The 10,132-nt window shown below is 43.6% G+C and overlaps 1 protein-coding gene across 3 annotated transcripts; it reads right to left on the bottom strand.

Moving 5' to 3' along the window:
* Window positions 1–1,267: 1,267 nt before the first annotated feature.
* On the bottom strand, window positions 1,268–4,323 carry LOC125551234. Of its 3 annotated transcripts, none has more exons than XM_048714387.1 (6): window positions 3,668–4,323; window positions 2,998–3,302; window positions 2,704–2,781; window positions 2,566–2,605; window positions 2,023–2,150; window positions 1,268–1,934 (listed from the first exon to the last, which is right to left on the bottom strand). In XM_048714387.1, exons 2-6 carry the CDS (start codon window positions 3,085–3,087, stop codon window positions 1,899–1,901), a joined length of 372 nt encoding a protein of 123 aa, XP_048570344.1. In that variant the 5' UTR covers window positions 3,088–3,302; window positions 3,668–4,323; the 3' UTR covers window positions 1,268–1,898. The 3 variants fall into 3 exon arrangements, 2 of the variants coding, with proteins under 2 accessions (XP_048570344.1, XP_048570345.1); XM_048714388.1 differs by having other exon boundaries at window positions 2,056–2,150; XR_007302311.1 differs by lacking the exon at window positions 2,566–2,605 and having other exon boundaries at window positions 1,268–2,150.
* Window positions 4,324–10,132: the final 5,809 nt, after the last annotated feature.

Below are 10,132 nucleotides of genomic sequence, written 5' to 3'. Positions count from 1 at the left end.
TTGTGTCAACCAACTCCTATGACATATTTGAGTCACCAAATAAAGGAAGTGGAAGATGCTTCATGGCTAAAGGCCCGAAGGTATCACACCCCAAGTATGTTGATTTCAATAGTGATGAAGATGACTTGCTAGGTGATGATGATTTACTTGTTGACAATTCTAGTGATGAAAACTATGATGAACTTGCTATTAATCATGCTAATCAAGACAAAACGAATGACAATGATAAGAAGGAGATTGAGCGTCTAGCTAAAGAGCTAAACACTCTTAAGTTAGCTCATGAAACTACCTTGGAAAATCATCGAGAGCTTTTAAAGACTCATGAGAATCTACGCTTTAAGAAGCTCAACCTTGAGCAAGAGCATGAGTTCTTAAAGGCGATCAATGATGATCTTCGCAAGAAAAGTTCTTCTTACATTGCCAAGCGTTTACTTTTGTCTAGTTACATGCCACAAGTTAAATCTAGCAACAAGAGTAAGAAAGATTCTTCTTCTAGTAGTAACAATAATCATGCTAAACTCAATGATGTTGCTTCTAGTAGTTCTCTTGATTCCACTAATGATTCTCTTAGCCAAGTTACACTTGAGCAAGAAAATAGCTTATTGAAGGGAATTATAGATAAAGGTGTTTACAAGAGCCTTGCTGGAAGTAAGCAATTTGAGGAAATTGTACGCAAGCAAGGAAGACAGTGAAAGAATCAAGGTGTTGGTTTTGAACGAAAGTTCAATGTCAATGGAGTTGAGTGGGAAGAAGTTCAATACCCCAAAAGGAAGTTTGTTCCTCAACAAGAGAAGTATGATCCTACTTCTTTCCAAGGAACACAAGCTCAAGATGATCTTCCACCACAATACCACAAGCTAAAAGGCAAGGACAAGCTTCAAGAGGAGATTGATGCATTTGAAGAAGCTCCCAAAGCCTTGGTCAAGTGGGTTCCCAAGACTACATCAAGTTCTACTTCATCAAGTACGACTACAACTCCAAGGATTCCCATCAAGATGGTGTGGATCCCGAAGAATAAGAACTAGAGAGTTCTTGAGGGTGACTCCGCCAACACACTTCACTCATATCATTTTGGAGAGGACAAGTGCAAACAACTTCCATATCTTGCACTAGTTCAAGGAGTCACAAACCCCCTTGTTGGTAAGACAAGGGACAAGGTAACCTACTGCATTCATGGACATCATCTCATGTGAATATCACTCTAAGAACACAGGGAGAGCACACAATTTTGATCGAAAGGGAGAACACACAATCACAAAGAGGAAAATAAAGGAGAAATTATGCATTTTTCTTTGTTTTTTGCTCATACATAGAAAATGTGTGTATCCACATTTTAAAATTTTCTATGTTCTTTCTTTGATCTACATGACAGAAAATAGTATTTTTCAATTCGGTGTACTACACACACACGCACAACATATCCACATTTTTTTGGCTGACATCAACTAAAAAAGGTTTCAGACTCACAAGCATACACAAATCAATCTTCCATGAATTTCTATACTTTTTACCCAAAAAAATTGCGAGAACTTTGATAACCTTTTGCCCACAAAGCAAAGGAAGCTAAGTGACCTGATGCATATAATTCTTATCTCCTGCTAGCGACCCACGACCTGTACGTGTTCCTCTCTAAGGACAACAAGGATGGATTGGAGTCTGAAGCACGCCGTGAAGGCGCCCAGTGGATAATCAACAGTTAGAATTTGGACCGATTAATCGGTCATTCCTAAAACAAGTCCAGATTAGGTTGCTGCAGTTTGAGACTCAATTAGGAAACTTCATCATGAGAGAGTGGTGCTCTGCTGGTGAAAGAAACAACAGACGATGCTACTCAAGGGGCAATGGAAAGGACAACCAAATAGTAGATGATGGTTGCAGTTTGAAAGTAATCTTGATCTTCAACACTGACAGAATCTTATAACTTGGAGATTCAACTGTGTGCAGTAGACAAAAAAATCATTAGAGGCGTCAAAATCTGAGCCCTGAAAAACTACTACATTAAACTAGCTAGTACTTCCTTACTTCTGAACCTTGAAACAAACACAAAAGACTTGCCTGAACCTGCTGCAAACCAAATTGTTTTAGCTTACTTCTGAAATCTGAATCATAATAAAAGTGCAGTAAATTCCTCTTGAAACAATCTATCCATGCTGAAAAACAAGGGCAGCTAGTTAGCTTGGTTGCAGTCTCGAACAAATAATCATAATTACTCTTCTATTTTATTTAGTGAAACATGTTCATTCAGAAACCTCACAAGGAAAAAATTTAGTCTGATCCTTGTGGACTAACTAAACTGTTTCATGAAGACGAGGCTGGAAACTAAAATGTTTTCTCAGTAGTCAAGCCCATATCTTTTACTGAAAAAACACCAACCTAGGCTATCAATTACTCGTATCAATGTTTACATTAACATCTCCTGTACAAAATTGTTTGTCTTTGACATTAGCGGGTGGAACGTCACAAGTGGATGCAACCCAGGAATAAAAATACATAAGCGACTAGCGAAGTAAGGAGCTCCAGACACCAAGTACGCGGCAAAATAAATGTCGGGATCACTGGGACTACCAGCGAACCTACTATCCAGCCACTCGCAAAGAGTCCAAGCCTGCAAGTACATAGGAGGATTAAACACCCTATACGTGTGCGACTAATAACGACCAAGGGAGTCCTCGTATGTATGTTGCTATGCAGGTGCTAACTAACCCTGTAGCAGACGCCCTGCCAAGGTTCTTTCATCTTGTCGTTGAGAAAGTATATGCATGAGACGAGTACCAGTGCAAGCTGCAACACAAAATCATCAATGTTAGAAAGATTGTTAGAACCAGCGAGATACCATTGGCATTGTAGGCTTAATCTATCTTATAGGTATATTTACTGTCTAATGGTTGTGCAAGAGAAATAAACAAGTCTTAGGTTGTAGGTAATGTCTAATAGGTTCAATGCTTAGGAAAAAGGGATTGCTGAATCGGTTGGGAGAATCATTACAAGCATATATACCTGGAAGGTAGGTCCAGTCTCAGCAGAGGTTGCGATGCTCCACCCAGCAATAAAGCCGAAGAGAGCGAATCTTTTTGACAAGACATCCATCGATGGCACCTCGAAGTGTCTGAGCAGTGTCTTAACCCATGACGGGTGGTGCACGTTGGTGAACAGGAGAAGGAAGAATGATGATGCTGGTGAAGGTCGGATTCGGTCATCGTTGCAGTCCACACACGACAATAATCTCGGCGTTTGCGGCCACGAGGTCAACAACAAGCGGAATGCAGCGCTCCACACATCTCTCTATGACCGGATGCCCACACCTGCATCGATTTAACAAGGCAAAATAAAGAGTTTGTGATCAGAGCTGCATCGACGAACATGGTTAGGCACTCGCGACACAATCGAGTTTCAGATTTTCAGTTAGAGCGTCTCTTGTTGTCTGCTAGAGCAGTGTGCAGAGTTTCAGTTTCACAGTTTTTGAGCTCGGTGCCTACTGATTTAGGCTAACCAACCATCTAAGAATTATGTAAAAGTAACTAACTGTAGTAGTAGTTTCTAGACAAACTATTTACTGAGCTGAAGGAATATATGGATGGTCTAATTTTTAGGGCAAATTCACTACGTATGAAACAAGCAGAAGTTCAGAAGAAGTTGGGCAGAAGTGCAGAACATGAAGAACACTCACCGCCTGAAGATATTGGAGGAGCATTTTCATAGGAGTGGACACTGCGTTTTTTGCCGCGGGGGCCTGGACTGAAAGCTCTGCACTAGGGAGGAGGTGGGAGATGTTCCTCGCCCCTGAGATGCTCCTCGTCGGACGCCCTTGAGATGCTCCTTGCCGGACGGGAGATGTTCTCCTCGGCGGCCCTGTTTTGCCGCGAGCCACGCGACTATGGACAGGAGTGGGGGCGAATCCCACTGGATTTGTAGCTGGTTGTGCTGACGCTGGTCACGGGTGGCCGCGGCTGCTGGAGAGAAGGCGATGGCGGGAAGCGCACCGGGGCCGGGGGTGCGGCGGTGGGAGGCGTGCCGGAGGCATGGCGATGGGAGGCACGCCAGAGCAAGGGGAGGCGGCGGAAGGCAGCCTAGTTGCATGCCGGAGGTTGGGGCAGTGGCGCTTGGAGGTAGAGGAAGCGGGGTGGAGGGAAGCGGCGGCACTAGGAGGCAGGGGAAGTGGGCACGGCAGCGCCGGGAGGCAGGGGAAGCGGGGAGCGGCGGTGCTAGGAGATCGAGGAGCGGGGAGAGATGCACGGCGCTGGCACCTGGCACGAGGGAGATCGGGGGAAGGTTGGGGATCAGGGGAGGTGGTGGACGGGGAGTGGGTTTTTTTTTCTACACGGGCTGGGGGAGTTCGGGAACAAGTCCATCCGGTCGGCGATCGTGATCCAAATAACTATTCTGATTCTATATAAAGCGATCTTTTCTATTTTAATATTAATACATTGTATTTTTATGTTTCATAAATTTTGTCTTATTTCATACATAAAAAGAGAACGTAAGAAAATATGTACTCGCCGTAAAAAATATTTTATGTTACGTAAATTTATGAATGTGAAAACATGGCATAAAACATACATAAAATATGATTTTTCTAGTCTTATAACCTATATTTTTATTTTTTTTTATACCAAATTTTACACATCCAATCAATTTGCATGTAATTATTTATATTCTAAACATAATTTATTTAGGAAGCAATGATAAGATTATCTCGGATGAAGAATAATTTATTCTGCACCCTGAGTGATGAATAACACCGGAGCCTTATTCTGCTAACACCCCAACCCACCGACTGACACGAAATAAAAAATAAACAGGTCAACCCACCCACCACCACCACATCACCTTCTTCCCCCACCCCCACAACCGCACCGATCTCCTGCGCCCCGCCCCACCCGCGACCTTCCTCCACTTGCCGGCGAGACAACCCTCCCCCAGCCACCTCCCTTCCCCCGCGCGACGCCCCACCACCGGAGTCAGGGGCGGCGCCCTCCCCGCGACGCACCGCAGCCACCACCACGCCGGCGACCTGCTCCACACCGAGCTCGGATCTGACGGCACCAGACCGTTCACCACCGGATCAAGGCCCTCCACCACCCTCATTCGTCGTTCCCGCGCCGCTCACCCCACCCGCAGGTGCGAGGCGTCGTCGGCGGGCTGTGCAGCTCCTTCAACCCCCGCTGATCTGCTAGGAACTGGCGACCCCATCCTGCCAAGATCCGTCGCCGCCTCCTTCTTCTAGCCGGCGACGAGGTCAGGCCTCTCCTATGTTCCCTTCCTCCACCTCACCTCCTCCTCCGGCAGCTGCAGCTCCCTTCCCCTCCTCTACACCCACTCCTCTTCCACCTCCCCTCCTCTGTCCCAGAAGCACTGCCGACAGCACTGCACCGGGCCCTGTACTTTAGCCTGCTCGACTACTCCACTGGGAGGACACCACCGCCTACCACCACAGCGCGCAGTTCGCTAGCGCCGGGCCGTGGTGCGGTTGCGAGGGCGTTGCAGTGCTCGGCTCCTCCCGTGACGAGCTGTAGGGCATCTGCCCCCGACGGCGCGACCACCCTCTGCCTTGACCCCCTATCTAGCTCTCCTCCTCCCCCGCAGTGCCCAAGAAGAGCCCGGACGGTCCCAGATGAGTCCCTCTCTCTGTTCGACTTCATCTATCGTGGAGCAGGGCCTGCAACAGCCTGATTGCAGTTCATTTTGATTTTTTTAAGCTCGCTAAGTGATGACCCACAAGTATAGGGGATCTATCATAGTCCTTTCGATAAGTAAGAGTGTCGAATCCAACGAGCAGAAGGAAATGATAAGCAGTTTTCAACAAGGTATTCTCTGCAAGTACTGAAATAAGTGGTAACAGATAGTTTTGTGATAAGATAAATTGTAACGAGCAACAAGTAACAAAAGTAAATAAAGTGCAGCAAGGTGGCCCAATCCTTTTTGTAGCAAAGGACAAGCCGGAACAAACTCTTATAATAGGAAAAGCGCTTCCGAGGACACATGAGAATATCATCAAGCTAGTTTTCATCACGTTCATATGATTCGCGTTCGATACTTTGATAATTTGATATGTGGGTGGACCGGTGCTTGGGTGCTGTTCTTACTTGAACAAGCATCCCACTTATGATTAACCTCTATTGCAAGCATCCGCAACTACAACAAAAGTATTAAGGTAAACCTAACCATAGCATGAAACATGTGGATCCAAATCAGCCCCTTACGAAGCAACGCATAAACTAGGGTTTAAGCTTCTGTCACTCTAGCAACCCATCATCTACTTATTACTTCCCAATGCCTTCCTCTAGGCCCAAATAATGATGAAGTGTTATGTAGTCGACGTTCACATAACACCACTAGAGGCTAGACAACATACATCTTATCAAAATATCAAACGAATACCAAATTCACATGACTACTAATAGAAAGACTTCTCCCTTGTCCTCAGGAACAAACATAATTACTCACAAAGCATATTCATGTTCATAATCAGAGGGGTAATAATATGCATATAGAATCTGAACATATGATCTTCCACCAAATAAACCAACTAGCATCAACTACAAGGAGTAATCAACACTACTAGCAACCTACTAGTACCAATCCCGGACTTTGAGACAAGAATTGGATACAAGAGATGAACTACGATTTGGATATGAGATGGTGCTGGTGAAGATGTTGATGGAGATTACCCTCTCCCGATGAGAGGAGCATTGGTGATGATGATGGTGATGATTTCCCCCTCCCGGAGGGAAGTATCCCCGGCAGAACAGCTCTGCCGGAGCTCTAGATTGGTTCCGCCAAGGTTCCGCCTCGTGGCGGTGGAGTCTCGTCCCGAAAAGTTTCTCTTTATTTTTTTCTCATCGAAAGACCTCATATAGGAGAAGATGGACGTCGGAGAGCCACCAGGGGGCCCACGAGGTAGGGGCGCGCCCCCCACCCTCGTGAGCAGGGTGTGGGCCCCCTTGCCTTCATCTTTGGCGATGATTTTTCTTTATTTATTTTAAGATGTTCCTGGAGTTTCAGGACTTTTGGAGTTGCGCAAAATAGGTCTCTAATATTTGCTCCTTTTCCAGCCCAGAATTCCAGCTGTCGGCATTCTCCCTCATTATGTAAACATTGTAAAATAAGAGAGAATAGCCATAAGTATTGTGACATAAAGTGAAATAACAGTCCATAAATGCAATAAATATCGATATAAAAGCATGATGCAAAATGGACGTATCAACTCCCCCAAGCTTAGACCTTGCTTGTCCTCAAGCGAAAAGCCGATAACAATAAATATGTCCGCATGTTTAGAGGTAGAGGCGTCGATAATAAAAAAATACAGACATGAAGGCATCATGATTATTCTCATAATAGCAACATATATAGATTTTGTCATATGATTACTTATGTTCAAGTGATGATCTATTCACAATGCAAGAGTATAAATCATAAACCTTATTGGGCTCCAACAAACTATAATCTCAGTCATTGAATCAATTGCAATTTATCATAACATCGGAAAGAGTCTATGTCAGAGCTAAAAAGCAAGTCCACATACTCAACTATCATTTAGTCCTTCATAATTGCTAACACTCACGCAATACTTGTGGTTATGAAGTTTTAATCGAACACAGAGAAAGATAGGGGCTTATAGTTTTGCCCCACAACCTTTTACCTCAAGGGTAATGTCAACAATAATAATTCATGCTCCCCTACATCCAATTAGATATATATATATATATATATATATCATGTTCTTTCCAACATGCTGAGCTTGCCAAAGGATAAAATGAAAAAGGAAAGGTGAAGATCACCGTGACTCTTGCATAAGGTAGAAGATAATAATAAAGGATAGGCCCTTCACAGAGGGAAGCAGAGGTTGCCATGCGCTTTTATAGTTGGATGCACAAAATCTCAATGCGAAAGAACGTCACTTTATATTGCCCCTTGTGATATGAACCTTTATTATGCAGTCTGTCGCTTTTATTACTTCCACATCACAAGATTGTATAAATCTTATTTCTCCCACACCAATCAATCATACATATTTAGAGCAATTTTTATTGCTTTGCGCCGATGACAACTTACTTGAAGGATCTTACTCAATCCATAGGTAGATATGGTGGACTCTCATGGCAAAACTGGTTTAAGGGTATTTGGAAGCACATGTAGTATTTCTACTTGGTGCTGAGAATTTGGCTAGCATGAGGGGGAAAGGCAAGCTCAACAAGTTAGAGGATCCATGACAACATACTTTATCTCGGATATAAGAAAGACATAACTCATTACGTTGTCTTCCTTGTCCAACATCAACTCTTTAGCATGTCATATTTTAATGAGTGCTCCCAATCATAAAAGATGTCAATGATAATATATCTATATGTGAAAACCTCTCTTTCCTTATTACTTCCTATTAATTGCAACAATGACCAAAGCTATGTCTGCCAACTCCCAACAACTTTTAATCATCATACTCTTTCTATGTGAAGTCATTACTCTCAATAAGATCAATATGAAATTTTTGTTTCTTTTTATCCTTTTCTTCTTTCTTTTATTCACGCAAGATCATGGAAAAATAATCAAGCCCTTGACTCAACACTAATCTTTATTATATCTAGCTCACGGACTCGATTACATAAAGAGATCAAAAAGCAAAACTCAAAACTAGATCATGCCATAAACTTTATTCTACTAGATCAAGATACTACTAATAGGATCGAACTAAGAAAAACGATAAAGATAGGAGTTGTGATGGTGATACGATACCGGGGCACCTCCCCCAAGCTTGGCAGTTGTCAAGGGGAGTGCCCACACCCATGTGATTATGTCTCCTTCTTTGTTGTCGGTGTAATATTCTTGGCGATGATTCCCCTCAGGATGCGGTTCTCCTCCTCGAGCTTATTGACTTGCTGTTTGAGGTCCATTATTTCCTTACGAAGCTTTCCTGTGACAGCTAAAGCTCCTTGCACCCAAGGGTGTTGCATAGCTGCGGGAGAACAAGTGACACTCCTCTTCATATTTTCATAAGAAAGAAAACTAACATTAGAAGGGATAACCGAGTTTGGAATAGCTGAGCTCTGTAGTTCCCCCATCGTGAACCCAGCTCGGAGGCGAGAGGTGACTTCTTGATCCTCCATGGCATTTATTCTCATCAAGTCAGCCTCCATCTCTTCCTCCGTTGCTGTCCCAAAGTGGTCAGCGTCGCTGTTTTGCCCTTGGTTCCGGTGCCGGATTAGATACCCGGCTCTCCCCGATTGACTCTTGAGAAGACATCTTGCTCTAATCTGTAGCAGCAACAGCTCTAAAACAAAAACAGAGGAGATTTGCGTGATACGGGAGTCAAAACCTTCGGGAGAATATATAATGAATTTTTACCGACCAAAATACGTATCGTGCAAGAAAACGGAGTCCGGAAGGCACACGAGGTGCTCACGAGGTAGGGGGCGCACCCAGAGGGGTAGGGCGCGCCCACCACCCTCATGGGGCCCTCGTGTCCTTCCCGGACTGCTACTTATTTTTCTATTTTTCTAAATATTCCAAAACAGAGAGATATTGCCTTAAAAAAATTTGGAGTCGGTTTACTTACCGTACCACATACCTATTCCTTTTCGGAGTCTGAAACGTTCCGAAAAGTGTCCCTTATGTATTCCTCCGGGGTTACGGTTTCAATAATATTGGTTTCAACATTTATGGGATTACCTGAGATATAATGTTTAATTCTTTGACCGTTTACCACCTTTGGATTTGTGCCCTCGAAGTTGTTGGTTTTTATGGCACCGGAACGATAGACCTCTTCGATAACATAGGGGCCTTCCCATTTAGAGAGAAGTTTTCCTGCAAAAAATCTTAAACGAGAGTTGTATAGCAATACATAATCACCTACATTAAACTCACGCTTTTGTATCCTTTTGTCATGCCATCTTTTAAATTTTTCTTTAAACAACTTGGCATTTTCATAAGCTTGGGTTCTCCATTCATCAAGTGAGCTAATATCAAATAACCTCTTCTCACCGGCAAGTTTAAAATCATAGTTAAGCTCTTTAATAGCCCAATACGCCTTACGTTCTAGTTCGAGAGGTAAGTGACATGCTTTTCCATAAACCATCTTATACGGAGACATACCCATAGGATTTTTATATGCAGTTCTATAAGCCCATAATGCATCATC

This window comes from Triticum urartu, chromosome 4 (genome assembly GCF_003073215.2).
Source record: "Triticum urartu cultivar G1812 chromosome 4, Tu2.1, whole genome shotgun sequence".
NCBI lineage: Eukaryota > Viridiplantae > Streptophyta > Magnoliopsida > Poales > Poaceae > Triticum > Triticum urartu.
The sequence above is the reverse complement of the archived record's forward strand: the minus strand, read 5'-3'. Positions and strand labels throughout refer to the sequence as shown.

What these genes read in the sequence shown, in the direction of transcription:
- LOC125551234 (XM_048714387.1), bottom strand. Translation starts at nt 3,087, where the DNA reads ATGGATGTCTTGTCAAAAAGATTCGCTCTCTTCGGCTTTATTGCTGGG. An exon ending in AGACTGGACCTACCTTCCAG is followed by an intron (nt 2,782 to 2,997) that starts GTATATATGCTT and finishes TTTGTGTTGCAG; the next exon opens with CTTGCACTGGTACTCGTCTC. An exon ending in GTTTGTTTCAAGGTTCAGAA is followed by an intron (nt 1,935 to 2,022) that starts GTAAGGAAGTAC and finishes TACTGCACACAG; the next exon opens with TTGAATCTCCAAGTTATAAG.